At 47.7% G+C, this 19,397-nt stretch overlaps 1 protein-coding gene across 1 annotated transcript in view; it reads left to right on the forward strand.

Moving 5' to 3' along the window:
* The first annotated feature begins 1,923 nt into the window (after positions 1–1,923).
* Positions 1,924–19,397, forward strand: part of LOC103249176 (histone H1oo) — a 20,085-nt gene continuing 2,611 nt past the window's right edge. The window contains 2 exon segments of the mRNA XM_021707358.1: positions 1,924–1,963; positions 18,051–18,310. Of these exon segments, the coding sequence (XP_021563033.1) occupies positions 1,924–1,963; positions 18,051–18,310 (300 nt within the window).

Genomic DNA, 19,397 nt, shown 5'->3' on the forward strand with positions numbered 1-19,397 from the left:
TGTGAGCGTGCCACTGCACTCCAGCCTGGGTGACGGAGTGAGACTCCAACTCAAAACAAATTCTATGCCTTCCTCAGAGGTAACTACTGCTACTGTTACCTTGGGATGAATTCTTACAGATCTTCTATACACACACACACACACACACACACACCAGTTTTGCCCTCCCAGAGTGAGCATATTCTACAGATATGTTCTGCTTTATTAATATTCACTGCTATAAATTATTCCACTGTGCAAGTAAGTCAGTGTACATGTCCACTCTCCACTGGGTGGGCAATGAGGTGGCTTTGGATTTCGGTTCAGATTGCAGTGACCATCCTCAGGTTTCTAACACCTAGAGTGAAATGCGTGGGTTGTGGAGTGAGAGCATCCTTAAGCTGCTTGCGCTCTGCGGCCTTGCTTCCTGAGGTGGCTACCAGCTCACCCCTGGCAGCTGGGCCTGACATCGAATCCTTGGCACGCGGTGTTGACAGACACTTAAGCCTTTGTCATTCTGCTGGGTATGAAATGCAGCCTCAGTCTTGTTTCCGTTCACGTGATCACTTTAGATGATTGTGGAGTATTCTACAGAAATGAATTCATTTGGCCAGGTCCTGGGTGATTCGCTTGGAAGCTAGCTCTAATTTTTTTTTCTTTTCTAAATAATGCAGCACTACTTCTAGACGAGAAGCAGAGTGGCTGGCCTCGAGGGAATACCTCCCCAAAGTAGGCTGTATCCCAATTTACACCCCGGCAGGGGCAGCGAGGGCCTGGCTCCCGGCATCCTTGCCAACACTTCAATGTTTGTCATTTTGATGGGGAAAATAGTTTTCCATCATTGTGTCTGTTCGAATCTCCCTGGATGCCAAGGAGGGTGGGCATCCATTCTCTCATGTTTATCGGCCTTTAGGCTAGTGAATTGTCTATTTATATTCTCTGTCCATTTTCCCAGTGGACATTGTCCTTATCTATGAAGATTTGCAAAAATTGCTCTTACATCTTTTAACAATTTCTTTCTCAAAAAACAAAACAGAACCAGGCTCGGTGGCTCAGCCTGTAATCCTGCGCCTTTGGGAGACCGAGGTGAGTGGATTGCCTGAGCCCGCGGGTTCGAGACCTGCCTGAGCAGGCGAGACCTCATCTCTACAATAAATCAAAAAATTAGCTGAGCGTGGTAGCGCATGCCGGTAGTTCCAGTTACTTGGAAGGCTGAGGTGGAAGGATCGCCGGAGCCCAGCAGGTCGAGGCTGCGGTGGCCGGGAGCGGCCACTGCACTCCAGCCTGGGCGACGGAGTGAGACTCCAACTCAAAAAAAAAAAAAAAAAAAAAAACAGAAGGAGGCCACAGGCCCGGAGAGCCTGGCTGGCCTCAGGAGAGGCTACTGCCTGATGTGGGGGTGTCTGCTCCAGGTAAACCCCTGGGTGATCTCCATCTGCTATTTTTTGAGAAACTGAGGCCAGCAGGGGCCTTGGAACAGGAGCAGGTACTGGCGCAGCTCGCTGCCCACTTGCTGGGATTAGAGGGCCTCCATGGCCATCCTGGCAACACAGGTGCCCCCTGTTCGCCATCAGCGTGTCCAGCCCCTGGTGAGCAGAGGGCATGAGGGGATCTAGGGTCTCAGCTCCCATCATTTCACTATGGGGGCTGAGACCCAGGGAAGTCAAGCAGCCTACCCAAGGTCAATAGCAGCGGGTAGCCAGGCGGGGACTCCTGTGCAGAAGGCAGGACTGCCGTGCCCCATCCTAACGTCTCACCCCAATCCCAGCTCTGAGCGCTCCCAGCCCATCAGGGCTGATTGGAGTGGTGGGGCGGACCGCTGGTATATAAGCCGAGTAGGCCGGCCCGGCACCTCACACCCGGCAGAGAAGGGCTGCTGCTGCCTCTGCCTGTCTGATGGCCTCTGGAAGCATCACCAGCATCGTCTCAACCTCCTTGACTTCCATGGCGGCATCATCCAGGTCTACTGGGTCTGAAAAGCCAGGTGAGCACTGGGAGGCAGCCCCTCGCTCACCCCTGCAGCCTCCATTCCCAGCACTCGCCTGGACACTTCCTCCTCCCACCCTCCCACTCTTTCACCCTCTCCCAGCCTGGCCCCAGCACCCACCCAGCATCCAGCTGCTGAGTTCCACCCCCCATTTGACAGAAGAGCTGATGGCACAGGTAGCAGATGTCAGGTGGGACCTGGGGTCTGAGACCTGCTAGGCTCAGGGAAGGAAGGCCAACAGGGCCTCCCAGCTGGAGCCCATTCCTGTGGGGGAGGGCGGTAGCCATGCTACAGCTGTGGGGCATCTAGATGGAGAGACTGGGACGAGAAGCATTTGGTGCAGAGCTGGACACCCCCATATTCAATCAACAAATGACTCAGGGCTTCTCTGGATAGGAGGGGCCACTAAGCCAAACCAGAGCCAGGTGGTTCCCTTGAGGTGCTCCCAACCTGCCTCATTAATAAATGCCATTTGGGGCCGGGCTCGGTAGCTCAGCCTGTAATCCCAGCGCTTTGGGAGGCGAGGCCGAGGTGTGTGGATTGCTTGGGCCCGCGGATTCAAGATCCCCCCGGGGCAACTTGGTGAGACCTCATCTCTACAATAAAAATAAAAAATTAGCCGGGTGTGGTAGCGCATGCCTGTAATTCCGGCTACTCAGAAGGTTGAGGCGGAAGGATCGCCGGAGCCCAGCGGGTCGAGGTTGTGGTGACTGGTAACGTGCCACTGCACTCCAGTCTGGGCGACAGAGTGAGACTCCAACTCAAAAAAAAAAAAAAAATGCCATTTGGGAATGTGGCATGTGCTTTAATGGTGGTAATCCAGAGGGCTGTAGGAGCTCAGAGGAGTCCCTTAAACCACTTTGGGAGGTCAGGGAAAGCTTCCTGGAGGAGGCGACCCCTGAAGGATGGATAAGGCTCACCCAGTGGAAGCGTTCTAGGTATCTGCCGAGGCTTCTGGGAGGAAAGAAGAGGTTCCAGGAGCCAACGAGTACAAGGGCAGAGTGGTTCACTCTTAATTGGGAAGTCAGGAAGTCAAGCTCCCAATCAATGTGCTTTCTGAGCCTTGAAGGTTGAATGAGAGCAGCAGAGGAGAGCGGCATCCCAGGCCCAGAGACAAGCATGGTGGTGGGCATCTGGGAAGCTGCCAGTCTTCCTTCTGGCTGGGGCAGTGTTGTGGACGCCGTGGGGAGAGGGGCCAATGAGACAGGGCCTCCAGGGCGTCTTGAGTTGATTCTTCCACTTAAGGTGATGGGGAGCCACCAGGGTTTCAAGCAGGGTGGTGAGAGGTGTGAGATGAGGTGAGGAGAAAGCATTGAGGGAAAACAGGCAAAAGGGAGGAGGCTGGGGCTATGGGAGTGGAGAGGAGAGGCCAAAATGCGGAGAGAAAAGCCTGTGGAGAGGCCTGGAGTGGATATGGTCAGGGAGGGACGGCTAGAATGGCCCCTGGGTTCTTGCTTGGTGTCTGGGGAGGTATGGGATGGGGAAAATGGTAGCAATTACTAGGGCAGAGAAGATGGAGGACAGGTTTGGGAGCGGGGTGAATTCCGTTCTGGACATCCTGGTATACAGCAGTCACTAAATAGCAGTCAGATGAAGAGCTGGAGAGGGAGGAGACAGGCCTGCGGGGAAGACCTTTGAAAGTAGCTCTCTGGGATGGCCATGGTCTGGGGGTGGCGGTGGAAAGCAGTTGGAGCTGCCTCCTGAGGTCAGGCTGAGGACCCCTGGCGAAAAACCGCATACCCTGGAACCGCAGCTGGGAGGGCTCAGACCTCCTTAGAGGCTCCTATGCCCACTGTGCTGATCGGAAGACTGAGGCCGAGAGTGAGCCAGGACTCTGCCAACTCACAAGCTTTGGCCCCAAAACAAATACTCCCCAACACTGGGCTCTTCCTTAGTCTTCTTTCCTCAAGAGATAATAACAGGGAGCAGAAGCTGGGAAGCAACTTCTTTGGGAAAGATGGTGCTGGGGTGTGGGAGTCAGAGAAACTGTCTTCAGTTCGGCATGTCAAAAACGCCATATTTTGAGGTATTGGTTTCCAGCTCTCATCAGTCCTCTGTCTGAAACTTCCCTGGAAGTCTCATACACTAAAAACCGAGAAGGTGGCTGTGGAAGAGAAACACTGAATTAAAAGCTGAGTAACAAAGAATTTCATTTAACCAGTCTGGGAATGGGCCAGTTGCCATAAAGAGCTGTGTCTCAGCCGGGCTCGGTGGCTCAGCCTGTAATCCCGTGCCTTGGGAGGCTGAGGTGAGTGGATTGCCTGAGCCCGCGGGTTCAAGACCCACCTGGGCAACTTGGTGAGACCTCATCTCTACAATATATCAAAAATTGGCCGGGCGTGGTAGCGCGCGCCTGTAATTCCAGCTACTCGGATGGCTGAGGCGGAAGGATCGCCGGAGCCCGGCAGGTGGAGGCTGCGGTGGCCGAGAGCGGCCACTGCACTCCAGTCTGGGCGACAGAGTGAGACTCCGACTCAAAAAAAAAAAAAAGAACTGTGTCTCATTTTAGGAGATGGCATTGCCTATGGGCTTTCAAACAGAAGAAGAACAAAGGTCAATGTTAGCAACAATATATAAACCAGTTTCCTGAGAGTCCAGAGGGTAGTTTAGTTGAGGTGTGTAGACGTTAGACTCAAAGTTATCTTTGGTTAAAGAGAAAGATGGCAGTGGCAATCTGACATGCTGGTTTTATGTTTTTGTTTTTTTTCTCTTTTTTGTTTTTTAAAGAGGGAGGGAGGGAAGTAGTAAGAGAAAAGAGAAAGGGAAGGAAGGAAGGAAAGAAGGAAGGAAGGGAGAGGGAGGAAAGAAAAGAGGCTGCTTTTTTCACTTGCATCACAAGGTGTAAGCTTCAGCTTGCAGGGCCTCCGAAAAAAGGTAGTAGCAATTTCATTGAGTCCCAAGCCAAAGAGAAAATGGAACAAAACATTGAAAACATTAGTTTGGAGACTTGTAGCCAGGAGAGAATTCAGGATTAGTCTAAATTATAGAAAATAATAAAAACTAAAAAATAATGGACATAGCTAGAATCTGATAATATGTATACTCTAGTTTCCTCTGCAATATCATTTTTCTCTATCTGGTCCCCATTTCTACCAAAGACAAGTCATCATAGGGCCAATTTACTTGCAAAATAAGATTTAGTCCTATTATACGTGATTATTAGGCCTGATTATTTGCATAAAGTACAGCAAGAATAGTTATTTGCCATATGGGCTCTCTTTAAGGGGGCTTTTCTGGAACTTTTTTCATAAGAAATCTCAGACCTTAAAAAAAAAAAGAAAAAGTTTCTCAAGCCCAGCCAAGGATTTATCTATGCCTACAGATACTTGTGTGAATTCCTTTCTTCTCAAGATCCCAGTGTAACTTGGGGTTCCTGTCATAGAGACATTGCTTCCTTACCACATGTCAGAACCCTGTGAAGGAACTGCGCAGAAAAAGTTCAAGGCCAGGCATTCCAAGGGGTTTTCATCAGCTCTGTGAGTAAACCTCGATTCCTCAAAGCATCTGCTCATATCTAAAAATATGCCATTTCAGGCTAGGCACAGTGGCTCACACCTGTAATCCCAGCACTTTGGGAGGTGGAAGTGAGAGGATTGCCTGAGCCCAGGGGTTCAAGACCAGCCTGGGCAACTTGGTGGTCTTTGTCTCTACAATATATCAAAAAATTATCTAGGTGCAGTGGCACATACCTTGGAAGGCTGAGGCAGAAGCATCTCCTGAGTCCAGCAGGTCAAGGCTGCAGTAGCCATGATTGTGCTACTGCACTTCAGCCTGGGTAACAGAGTGAGACTCTGACTCAAAAAAAAAAGGAAAAACCATTCTAGTCAAAGCCTTGGTAAAATAACCAGTGACTTAAATTACAAATAGTTTCCAAATTCTGGAGAAATCCAGAAGGAAATAAGTTTCAAATTTTGTTCACAAGAATATACTTTACTGAGGTGGAAAGATCGCCTGAACCCAGCAAGTCGAGGATGCAGGAGCTGTGAGCGTGCCACTGCATTCCAACTTGGGTGACAAAAGTGAGACTCCAACTCAAAAAAAAAAAAAAAAAAAAAAGAATATGCTTTATTCAAATGTCTAAAACTATACATAGCTCAAAAGCAAAAATAAATATAGATTTTCTTGACCCTGGAAAACAAAGGTAAAAGGTCATTAAAATATTTCATTCCTCTATTAGTTTAGTCCCATGCAATTAACTTGTTCTACTTGATATTGGGTTAGTAATTCTCATGAACACACTGGCCTTTTTTTTTTTTTTCCTGAGTCAGACTCCCACTCTGTTGCCCAGGCTAGAGTGCAGTGGCACGCTCATGGCCACTGCAGCCTCAACCTGTTGGGTTCAGGAGATCCTTCTGCCTCAGCCTCCCAAATAGCTGGAACTACAGGTGTGTGCCACCATGCCCAGCTAATTTTTTGATTTAGTGTAGAGATGTGGTCTCACCAAGCTGCCCGGGCTGGTCTCAAACGTCTGAACTCAGGCAATTCTCTCGCCACATTCACTTTTTAATTAGATTCCTAGAAGTTTTTTTTAATCTAACCCAATGTCATAATCTCTGAAGTTATCAGAAACCTGCATTCAAGAGTCCTTTTCATGTACTCCTCTAAAGAAGCAAGTTTTGAACTGAGCTGATTATAAATACTTTTTGAGAAGGCTCATAGTAAAATAATAATTGTGGATGACAGAAGCCTTAGAACAGCCATGGTTAAAGACACAACTGACAAGGAGATTTGGTTATTTCGGTGGCATTCAACAATGTTAATCTTAATTATTACTGATCATTTGGTAAGGCATATTAGAATTATAGGAATCTGTTAGGATTTTTTTTTTTTTTTTTTTTTTTTTTTGAGAAAGCAGGCTTTATTGATAGGACAGAAAAGCTCCCACAGTGGGAGGGGACCTGAAGGAGTTGCCTCTCTATTACGATTTTAGAACACATACTAATAACACTTATAAAGATAACTGAAACTTAAACACCCTTTCTTATCTGACAGTGTTTCTTGGATGATTTTTAGCATGCCAAATGAATTGAATATGTCTCTCTTGAACTTCAGGGAAACCTAATATCTAAAAAGTTAGTTTAAGATCAAAAGACTGAATTTAGAATTTTATTTCAGAAAAGTTTGTCAAATATCACGTTTTAAGCCTTTGATATGGGCCAGGTACAGTGGCTCCTGCCTGAAATCCTACCAATTTGGGAGGCGAAGGTGAGAGGATTGCCTGAACCCAGGGGTTGAAGACCAGCCTGGGCAATTTGGCAAGACCTTGTCTCTACAATGAATCAAAAAAATTAGTCAGATGTGGTGGCACACGCCTGCAGTTCCAGTTACTTGGAAGACTGGGGCAGAGGGATCACCTGAGCCCAGCAATTCGAGGCTGCAGTGGCCGTGAGTATGCCACTGCACTCCATCCTGGGCAACAGAATGAGACTCCAACTCAAAAAAAAAACATATAAACAACTCTAATTTTAATCAGTGTTACCATAAGGTAAGATTTCTATAAACCTTTTATAATTTTTTTATTAAAGAGCAGATCAGTGCTCCAAGAAAATGCAGTTATTTTGCCACAGGAGCTCAGACTCTGGCCCTGAATCAATGTGATTTTGATATTAATATTTAATTTACAGAATAACTAAATAATCCTCTTTAAATTTCAGTGGAACTGATCACATGCAAAATTCCTTTTACAAATCCATCTACCACAGAACTACAACTTGCTTAAACCTTCAGTTTTGTCTTATTATTTTATCTTAGAACAAAATGTACTTTCTTTCCCAACTTTTTATATCTGTTTATTTTTTGCATAATTTTTCCTTCAACTTAAAACAATGTAAAAATCTGTAAACTAGACAAAATTACTTTCTCTTTGACAAAAACCACATTCCTTTGCCTTTTTAGAATCTTTTTACCAAAAACATATCCTACTTTTTAACTATAGTTTGCATGTAGAATTTTTTTATATTTCTAACATATATCGTTTTAATTACATATGTTATCATGTTAAATCTTAGTGACTCATATTTTTTAGTGAAAAATCTAGGAGATAAGATATATTAATTACGGTCCAGATGCATAGCCCAACATAAAGGACAGAGCTGCAGATAATGTCTGACCCTCCACAGCATAGCCAGGAGGCATAGTTGGATCAGGGACACCGTACATATCCCCAGGCCTTACCACGAGCATTTGTTTAGAGCCTAGAATCAAGTGACTCTAAATCAGACAAGTCAAACAATTATTGAAAATACCACAGAAACTACCAACTTGTGATCTTAAAACATCTGGTAGGGGCCAGGCTCAGTGACTCAGCCTGTAATCTCAGCATTTTGGGAGGCCAAGGCTAGTGGATTGCCTGAACCTGCAGGTTCAAGACCAGCCCGGGCAACTTGGTGAGACATCGTTTCTACAATAAATTTTTTAAAAATTAGACAGGTGTGGATCACAGGTCGATGCTGGAGTGGCCATGAATGTGCCACTGTACTCCAATTAAAAAAAAAAAAAATGGCAGAGACAGTATCTGACTAATAGACCAATAGACTCATACACAATATCTAAGTTAAATTCTCAAGATGTTTCTACTTTGCTTTACCAATAATTTTAAAACTATTGGCCAGGTGCAGTGGCTCATGCCTGTAATCCCAGCACTTTGAAAGGCTGAGACAAGAGGGATTGCCTGAGCCCAGAAGTTCGAAACCAGCCTGTGCCACATGGCAAGACCTCATCTCAACAATAAATAAAAAAAACTAACCATACATGCTGGTGCATGCCTGCAGTCCCCCCTACTTGGAAGGCTGAGGGGGAAGGATTGCCTGAGCCCAACGGATCGAGTCTGTGGTAGCCATGACTGTGCCACTGCACTCCAGCCTGGGCGACAGAGTGAGACTCTGACTCAAAAACAACAACAAAAACAAAAACTATATTTACTAAAGATTATTAAAGTCACGTGAACTAAAAGGCATTTGAGTTAAAGTTTCCATTTTTCTGATAAAATACTTGATATAGGCCGGACTCGGTGGCTCAGCCTGTAATCCCAGCACTTTGGGAGGCTGAGGTGAATAGATTGCCTGAGCCCACAGGTTCAAGACCAGCGTGGGCAACTTGGCAAGACCTCGTCTTTACAATAAATCAAAAATTAGCCAGGCGTAGTAGCGTATGCCTGTAGTTCCGGCTACTTGGAAGGCTGAAGCAGAAGGATCGTTGGAGCCCAGCAGGTTGAAGCTGGGGTGGTTGTGAGTGTACCACTGTTCTCTAGCCTGGGTGACAGAGTGAGATGCCAACTAAAAACAAAAACAAAAACAAAAAACTTGATATAAGCACTTATTTTTGTAGTCGCTAAGTAATGGGTTCTTATATATATTTTGGTAGTGAAACATCACATACATATAACATATATAAACACACAGACAGACACATCAATGCAGATCTTATAGGTTTATAAGATGCTTCATCTACCAGTTTTTCTTTCTTTCTTTCTTTCTTTCTTTCTTTCTTTCTTTCTTTCTTTCTTTCTTTCTTTCTTTTCTTTCTTTCTTTTCTTTCTTTCTTTTCTTTCTTTCTTTTCTTTCTTTCTTTCTTTCTTTGAATTGGAGTCTCATTCTGTCGCCCAGGCAGGAGGGCAGTGGCACACTCAGTCATCCCAGCCTTGACCTCCTGGGTGCAGGCGATCCTTCTGCCTCAGCCTTCTAAGTAGCTGGAACCACAGGCAGGAGCCACCACGCCTGGCTGATTTTTTTTTTATTGTAGAGATAAAGTCTCACCAAGTTCCCCAGGCTGATCTTAAATCCCTGGTCTCAGGCAATCCTCTCATCTAGGCCTCCCAAAGTACTGGGATTACAGGCTTGAGCCATCGCGCCCAGCAATCTACCAGTTTTCAAAATTTCTCTTCCCCACTTTAGACCATCAGTCTCTTAATTACCTGTTCCCTGCCCTAAACAACTGTCAGCTAAGCAACTCTAAATTTGCATTTCTGGAGGCACAACTCTTAGATGAAGCAAGATAATTTATATTTCTTTTGTTTGTTTGCTTGTTTGTTTATTTTTTGAGTTGGAGTCTCACTCTGTGCCCAGACTGGAGTGCAGTGGCTGCTCCTGGCCACCGCAGCCTCGACCTGCTGGGCTCCGGCGATCCTTCCGCCTCAGCCGGAATTACAGGCATGCGCTACCAGCCCGGCTGATTTTTTTGATTTATTGTAGAGATGAGGTCTCGCTGCCCAGGCAGGTCTCAAACCCGCGGGCTCAGGCAATCCACTCACCTCAGCCTCCCAAAGGCGCGGGATTACAGGCTGAGCCACTGAGCCCGGCTTATTTATTTATTTTTGAGTTGGAGTCTCACTCTGTCGCCCAGGCCGGAGTGCAGTGGCATGCTCAACAGCCACTCCAGCCTCGACCTGCTGGGCTCAGGTGATCTTTCCACCTCAGCCTTCTAAGTAGCTGGAACATCAGGCGTGCGCTACCACGCCCGGCTAATTTTTTTTATTTATTGTAGAGGTGAGGTCTCGCCAAGTTGCTCAGGCTGGCCTCAAACCCATGGGCTCAAACAGTCCTCTCGCCTTGGCCTCCCAAAGTGCTGGGATTGCAGGCTTGAACCATTGTGCCTGGTCGATAATTTATATTTCAAAAGCACAGAGCTAAGATGTTAGCCTAAATACTGTACCACTATTTCCTCAAACGAAGGGGAAAAAATGGTATTAGCAAAAGTTCAACTAAGATGTCCAGGAAAAATACCATAAACAAAGGTATGGCTTATACATTTAAAAACAATGGTAAGAGTTTCTAAAGTACACAGGCAGATATAAATGGAAACTGTCTTAAAGACATCAATTTCTTTTACCAAAGGGCTTTAAGATAGCTAGCTAGCTAAATGCTAGAAGTTGTATTTTGATTTTGTTGTTTTTTTGTTTGTTTGGGGTTTTTTTGTTTGTTTGTTTTTTGAGTTGGAGTCTCACTCTGTCACCCAGACTGGAGTGCAGTGGCCGCTCCCGGCCACCGCAGCCTCGACCTGCTGGGCTCCGGCGATCCTTCCACCTCAGCCTTCCAAGTAGCCGGAACTACAGGTGCGCGCTACCACGCCCGGCTCATTTTGATTTATTGTAGAGATGAGGTCTCGCCAAGTTGCCCAGGCGGGTCTCGAACCCGCGGGCTCAGGCAATCCACTCACCTCAGTCTTCCAAAGCGCGGGATTACATGCTGAGCCACCGAGCCTGGCTTTGATTTTTTTAACTTAGCTTGTTTCTGTTGTTGTTGTTTTGAGTCGGAGTCTCACTCTGTCGCCCATGCTGGAGGGGCAGTGGCACGCTCACGGCCATTGCAGCTTCAATCTGCTGAACTCAGGCGATCCTTCTGCCTCAGCCTTCCAAGTAACTGGAACTACAGGCACACACAACCATGCCTGGCTAATTTTTTGATTTATTTTAGAGATGAGGTCTCGCCAAGTTGCCCAGGCAATCCTCTGACCTCAGCCTCCCAAAGTGCTGAGATTATAGATGTGAGCCACCACACCTGGCCAGCTTGCTGCTTTTTTTTTTAAATTGGAGTCTCACTCTGTTGCCCAGACTGGAGTGCAGTGACCGCTCCCGGCCACGGCAGCCTCGACCTGCTGGGCTCCGGCAATCCTTCCGCCTCAGCCTTCCAAGTAGCTGGAACTACAGGCGCACACTACCACACCCGGCTAATTTTTTAATTTATTGTAGAGATGAGGTCTTGCCAAGTTGCCCAGGTGGGTCTCAAACCCGCGGGCTCAGGCAATCCACTTACGTCAGCCTCTCAAGGCGCGGGATTACAGTCTGAGCCACCAAGCCCGCTCAGCTTGTTTCTTAGGTTACTGGCTTCAGAGTGGAGCCCTTTAATACACGGAGCCAAGAAAGCATGCAATGAGGCTTAAACCATGCTTTTCTTATCTACATAGGCAAGGAAGGAGTAATGCCCTGTAGTAATAGCCATTCACTGTAAGCAACCGCCATCAGCCATCTCTACAAGTGTTTTTCTTACCTAGCCACATGTCAAGGTCAAATTTTCTCACAATGCAACATAATTTCCAGTACACCTCAAAGCTAAAAAGATCAGGTCACATGATGCAAAAGAGAGCAAAGCTTTAAATCCTAGAGGAATCTGCCCCAACTCTTGAGACTCCACAAAGAAAGCAGAAGACCCCCCCCAAAAGAGGTGAATGGTGCCTTAATTCTGAGTTCTTTAAGGGGTCTGAGTCATTAGAAATTTTCTGTAGATCTTTTCATTTGGTACCAAAGATGGCAAAGAGGAAGGAGGAAGAGGATGCAACAAAAGCAAATGAAGGCCAGGCATAGTGGCTCACACCTATAATCACAGAACTTTGGGAGGTCGGGTTGAGAGAATTGTTTTGCGTCCAGGAGTTTGAGACCCATCTAGGCAACATAGTGGGACTTTGTCTCTAGAAAAAAATCAAAGGATTAGCTGGGCGTGGTAGCACACACCTGTAGTCCCTCCCAGCTACTCAGGAGGGAGGAGGAGGAGGACCGCCTGAGGCCAGGAGGTCGAGGTTGCTGTGATCCATGATGGTACCACTGCACTCCATCCTGGGCGACAGAGTGAGACTGCCCCAAAACAGGATCTAAAAAGTGAAAAAGTATATATGTGTGTGTGTGTGTGTATGTGTGTGTGTAGATATATATCTATACATATATATCTACACACACACACACAGCTTAGATATTAGCTTTTAATTAAACTGATTTTTAACTATAGAGCGCTTAAAAATTCTTTCAAAAGTCTTATTACCAGATTTTAATCAGAACAAACAGCTGATATTTCTGGCATTTAAGCTCATGCCCGTAATCCTAGCACTTTTGGGAGGCTTAGGCGGGGGAATTGCTTGAGCACAGGAGTTTGAGACTAGCTTAGGCAACGTAGCAAGACCTCGTCTCTACAAAAAGTTAGGTTGCAGTGGTGTCACCACCTGTAGTCTCAGCTACTCGGGAGGCTGAGGCGGAAGGATCGCCTCCAAACTGCTTGCTCTAGATTCCTTCTGGGAAGAGCAATAGAGACTTCCCCAGGCTGTATCCAGTAGCTAAGGTTCTGCCTTTTCAGCACCTGCAGCGGCCTGGGTTCAGTTCCTGGCTACAGCCTGAGTCCTTTCTGGCTTGATATTTGTGTTGCTTTTGCCATTTCTTGATCCTTTTCCTTTCCATGGACAGCTTTTGATTTCCTGTCTTCCATCTGTGGGGACATATGGGGCTTTTTGGCCTTTGTACAGAGATGATCAACTGAGAAGCTGAGACCTTAGGAAATAAGGCCAAACAGAAATGTGGGTCGCATTTTGTTTATGGCTAGCAAAATGCTTCTTTCTTGGAGCTATTTGGGACAATTCTGGATCTTGTAAAAACTGCTTGCCACCTCTTCGGAGACATGTCACATGTCCATGGTTGAGTCATAACCTTGGATAAGACACTTGCAAAAATCTCTTTGGTTTAAAAAAAACGTTTATTTTTATTTTACTTATTTTCTGAGACGGGGGTCTCACTCTGTCATCCAGGCCGGAGTGCCGTGGCATGATCATGGCTCACCACAGCCTCAACCTCTTGGACTCAGAAGATCCTTTCACCTCAGCCTCTCTCGATTAGCTGGGACTACAGGTGCACGCCACCATGCCTGGCTAATTTTTTAATTTTTTCTAGAGATGATGTCTTGTTGTTGCCCAGGCTGGTCTTGAACTCCTGGGCTCAAGGGCTCCTCCCACCTTGACCTCCTAAAATGCTGGGATTACAGGCATGAGCCACCACACCTAACCAAATTTAGTCAAGAGTATTCTTAAGGCTAGCCTTAATACTATTATATGTTTTTCTTCTTCTTCTTCTTCTTTTTTTTTTTTGAGTTGGAGTCTCACTCTGTCACCCAACCTGGAGTGCAGTGGCATGCTCGCAACTACCACAGCCTCAACCTGCTGGGCTCCAGTGATCCTTCCGCCTCAGCCTTCCAAGTAGCTGGAACTACAGGTGCACGCTACCACTCTGGCTAATTTTTAAAATTTATTTATTGTAGAGATGAGGTCTCACCAAGTTGCCCAGGCTGGTCTCAAACCCCTGGGCTTAGGCAGTCCTCTCACCTTGGCCTCCCAAAGTGCTGAGATTACAGGCTTGAGCCACTGTGCCTGGCATGTCTTTTTTCTAATTTAACCTTTTCACCGATTGTTTAGATTAAGAGCGCTCTGAAATATTTTTTTCTTTTCTTTTTTTTTTTTTTTGAGTTGGAGTCTCACTCTGTCGCCCATACTGGAGTGCTGCAGTGGCCCCTCCCAGCCACCGCAGCCTCGACCGGCTGGGCTCCAGCGATCCTTCCGCCTCAGCCTTCCAAGTAGCTGGAACTACAGGCGTGCGCTACCACGCCCGGTTTATTTTTTGGTTTATTGTAGAGATGAGGTCTCGCCAAGTTGCCCAGGCGGGTCTTGAACCCGTGGGCTCAGGCAATCCACTCACCTCAGCCTCCCAAAGGCACGGGATTACGGGCTGAGCCACCGAGCCCAGCTTTATTTTCAATAAATATAGAATACAAATAGTTCCAATAGTGGCTCAATCCAAAACCTCTTTAAAGCCCAGGTGACAACTTTTCAGGTTTTGACCATATATTCCTGGAGAGGATGTGAGGAGGCAATCCCCCAAAATTCTCTCTCAGAAATAAACTTAAAATAGCAAAAGATGACAAAAGCTCTGTAGAGATGGGAACTTCCCCCACCCCCACCCCGAGATGGAACATTTTAAGACAAAAACTCCCTAAGAGCTTGATACATTCTAAATGAACATGCTTAAAATATTACATGTCTCGGCTTCCAGTCTTTTCAGACTAGCTACCTGACGTGAACCCAAAAATTCATACCCTCCAGATGGAAGAGACCAAGAGAGTGTACCCTTATGTGGTCACGAGTCAACTCTCAGAAGCAGAAACAAGATGAGAAGAAAAACTCATCCAGTTTTTGTTTCAGAGACCCACGGAAAAGTTTGTCTGAGCAGACACTGGTCTAGTCAGAACTGTAAAACAGGCCGGGCACAGTGGCTCAGCCTGTAATCCCAGCACTTTGGAAAGCCGAGGTGAGAGGATTGCCCAAGCCTGGGAGTTCAAGACCAGCCTGGGCAACTTGGTGAGACGTCATCTCTACAATAAATCACAAAACTGGCTGGGCGTGGTGGTGTGCGTCTGTAGTTCCAGTTACTCAGAAGGCTGAGGCAGAAGGATTGCCTGAGGCAGAAGGATTGCCTGAGCCCAGCAGGTGGAGGCTGTGGTGGCCATGAGCATGCCACTGCACTCCAGCCGGGGCGACAAGAATGAGACTCCAACTCAAAAAAACAAAACGAAAACAACTGTAAAGCTGACAAGACTACAGCTCTAACGGCAGGTCCATAGGGGTTCTAGGTTCGTGTTCTACCCTAGCTACCCCTCTTTACGGTAGAACAGCACAGCAACAAGGGGAAATGGGCAACAAAAAAGGGATCAAACAACATGTATACTCATACCACAAAGTACCAAAAGTGCGCCAGGGTCACTACAGCCCAAGATTAGTCACACAAATCCTTTATTCCCATTCATCAAAATGTCACAGGGGAGACAGTGATTTTTACCGTCCACTCACTGGCGTGCATGGAGTGTGATCGATGACTTCTTCCCCCACCCTTGATCCTATGCTCATGTGTGATTTTTTCCTGTAACAGCTTATTGAGAAATAATTCACATACTACACAGTTCACCCACTGAAAGTGCACAGTGGCTTTTAGTATATTCACAGAGCTGGGTATGCCTCTCCTCGATCAATTTTAGAATGTTTTCAGCACCTCCAAAAGAAAACCTACCCATGAGCAGTCACTGCATCCCCAGCCCCCGCTAATCAACTCTCTGTATCTATGGATTTGCTTACTCTGGATATATTATACAAATGGAGTCATACAATATGTGACGTTTTTCACTTAGCATGTCTCTAGGATTTATCCACGTTGTAGCATGTATCAGAATTTCCTTCCATCTTAAAACTGAATGATATCCCATTGGATGGCTACATACCCATCTGGTTTATCCATTCATTCATTATTGTCATGGACATTTGGGCTGTTTTCCACCTTTTGACTAATATGAATAATGCTGCTATGAACATTCATGTACAAGCTTTTGTGAAGACACATGTTTTCATCTCTCTTGGGTATATACCTAGGAGTGAAGTTCTTTTTTAACTTTTTATGATGGAAACTTTCTCTTTTATATTATTTTTGAGTCAGAATCTCACTATCTCCCAAGCTGGAGTCCAGTGGCTTGATCACGGCTCACCATAGTCTCAAATTCCTGGGCTCAAGAGATCCTTCCACCTCAGCCTCCTGATAGCTGGAACTACAGGCATGCACCACCATGCCTGGTGACTTTTGATTTTTTTGTAGAGATAAAGTCTCGCTATGTTGCCCGGGTCGCTCTCAACCTCCTGGGCTCAAATGATCCTCCTTTCTTGGCCTCCCAAAATTCTGGGATCACAGGCATGGACTACTGTGCCTGATCTTGCAAAAACTTCCAGAAGGAAAAACAAGTAGGCCGCCGAGTGGTCTGTGACTCCTGTCCCCTGCACCCATCACCCAATTTCAACCCTCATCAGCTTATGGCTAGTCTTCTTCCTTTTCTTTTTTTTTTTTTTTTTTGAATTGGAGTCTCGCTCTGTCGCCCAGACTGGAGTGCAGTGGCCGCTCCCGGCCACCGCAGCCTCGACCTGCTGGGCTCCGGCGATCCTTCCGCCTCAGCCTTCCAAGTAGCTGGAACTACATGCGCACGCTACCACGCCCGGCTAATTTTTGACTCATTGTAGAGATGAGGTCTTGCCAAGTTGCCCAGGCGGGTCTCAAACCTGTGGGCTCAGGCAATCCACTCACCTCAGCCTCCCAAAGGCGCGGGATTACAGGCTGAGCCACTGAGCCCAGCTGGCTAGTCTTCTTTCATGACTGGGTTATTACAAAGCAAACACTGAATTTATCATTTCATTTGTAAATACTTCAGTGTTTATGTTTAACAGATAAGTACCTTTTAAGAACTAATTGCTTCATGACCCGCCTCGGCAGGCGAGACCTCATCTCTACAATCCATCAAAAAATCAGCCGGGCGTGGTAGCACATGCCTGTAATTCTGGCTACTCGGAAGGCTGAGGCGGAAGAATCACCGGAGTCCAGCAGGTGGAGGCTGCGGTGGTCGGGAGCGGCCACTGCACTCCAGTCTGGGCGACAGAGTGAGACTCCGACTAAAAAAAAAAAACAAAAAAAACTAATTGCAATATCATTAACACACCTGAAACAACATTTTCCTTAGTACCATTCAATAGTCTCTTCCAGTGTTCACATTTATCTGGTCGCCTTTTTTTTTTTTTTTTTGGCATTTGGTCAAGAGGTTTTCTAAGTGTCTCTGATCCACAGGGCTCCCCTCCTACTCCTTCCTTCCCTCTTCCCTCTTGTTTATTTGTGGAAGAGACCGGGCTGTGTCCCCCAGAGAGTCCCTCGCAGTCTGGGTTCCGCTGAGACTGGCTCACAGAGGTCTTTAAACCAACAGTTAGAGCTAGACAATCAGCACAAGTTAAGTTATTTTATTTTATTTTTTGGAGTCAGAGTCTCTGTCGCCCAGGCTGGAGTGCAGTGGCACGCTGGCACGCTCACGGCCATTGCAGCCTCGACCTCCTGGGCTTAGGTGTTCCTTCCGCCTCAGCCTTCCAAGTAGCTGGAACTACAGGTGTGACCACCATGCCTGGCTCATTTTTTTTATTTATTGTAGAGATGAGGTCTCGCCAAGTTGCCCAGGCGGGTCTCGAACTCCTGGGTTCAAGCAGTCCTCTTGCCTCAGCCTCCCAAAGTTCTGGGATTACAGGCATGAGCCACTGTGCCCAGGCTAAAGGATTTTTTAAAAGGAATATGTAATTCTTTAAAAAGAGACTCACTGAGCCTCAGTGGTGCCCCGTAGTCAATGTCTCCAATGGGGGGTGTGTCTGATCCTTGCTGGGCCCCTCACCCACTCCCATGGGGTCCAGCTGGTGCCTGGGAGCTGTGCCCGGCCCAGGTCAGTTGCCGAATGGGCCTGGCTTGGGCGACATCTTGCTGTTCATCCCGTAGGCCCGAGACGCACCGGCATCCTGGCAGGGCGCCGCAACCCTCCCATGCTGCGCATGGTGCTGGAGGCGCTGGAGACACGGGAGCAGGGCCGGGGCATGTCGGTGGTGGCCATCAAACTCTTCATCCTGCACAAATACCCAACGGTGGACGTCATCCGCTTCAAGTACCTGCTGAAGCAGGCCCTGGCCACGGGCCTGAGCCGTGGCCTCCTTACCAGGCCCCTCAACTCCAAGGCCAAGGGGGCCACCGGCAGTTTCAAAGTGAGCACCCCACGCCAGAGGACGGTCCCAGGGTCTGGACGTCGGTCTGGCTGGCCTCTGCACGCCCTACTGACTCTGCTTGGAATGCCTTTCTCCTCCTGTTCTGTCCTCTTGTTCTGTGTGTCTCCACTGAGACGCCCTCCTCTGGGAAGGCTGGTGGTGGCCCTGTGTTCTCACCCTCTGGGTGTCTGGCAGGTCCTAATGCCCAGCACTGCCTTAGAGACCAGTGACTGCTGGAGCTGTGCTCACTTACGGGTCCTGGAATTCCTCTCTGGAATTCCTCACCACAGCAGGTGTGCTTCCTGCTCTCTCTGACTCCAAACCCGAGGCAAGGGCTGACACCTCCCTGAACCGCCAAGTCCCCCCTTTGAAAGGTGGGGATCCCACCCTGGCAGGAAGGCTCTGAGAGGGGGCCAGTCCAGGGTCACCCAGTGCTGAGGGCAGACTTGGGACAGCATCATGACTGCCATCGGCCACCAGGAAAGTGTCAGGGACCCAGACGTGGGGCCAGTCTTGTCATGGTTGCACCCCAACCTCTGGCATGGAGCAGCTGCTCTAATAGTTACCGTGGAACGTTCTCAGCCTACCATGTGCTGGTCCCTGTGGCTACCGGGTGACCGATCACAGAGTGCCCCACCTCACGGGACTCCTGGGTGTGGGTCAGAGCTTGGACTCAAGTCACAGCAAGGCAAGGTGGATGGGGTGACGGAGAGGGGGCACTAGGGGCTGAGGGGAGGGCACATGGGAGGAGACTCTGGGTCACGGTGTTCAGGATGTGTGTGTGCTGTTGGGGTGGGGGTAGAGGCCGTTTCTAGTTTTGGTGGGTGCTGGGGACCGTGAGGGCGAGGGGTAGGGAGTGACAGCAACAGAGCTGGGCTCTAGAAGGGCAGGGACCACCGGTTTGCCATATGGTTTGTCACATGCCCCTGATGCTCACCCTCTGGGATGGTCCCCGTGGTAAAGATGAGACGACGTGGCTGTGTCGTGGGGCTGGAGGAAGCTGTGAACTCAGATCTCTCTGCCTTCAAAGCCCGTGTTCTGCCAGGCATATCAAGGGGAGAAGCAGGCGGGGGGAGGGGGTCAGGGG

This window comes from Carlito syrichta, unplaced genomic scaffold (genome assembly GCF_000164805.1).
Source record: "Carlito syrichta isolate Samal-C Ts95f unplaced genomic scaffold, Tarsius_syrichta-2.0.1 Scaffold117927, whole genome shotgun sequence".
In the NCBI taxonomy this organism is placed as follows: domain Eukaryota; kingdom Metazoa; phylum Chordata; class Mammalia; order Primates; family Tarsiidae; genus Carlito; species Carlito syrichta.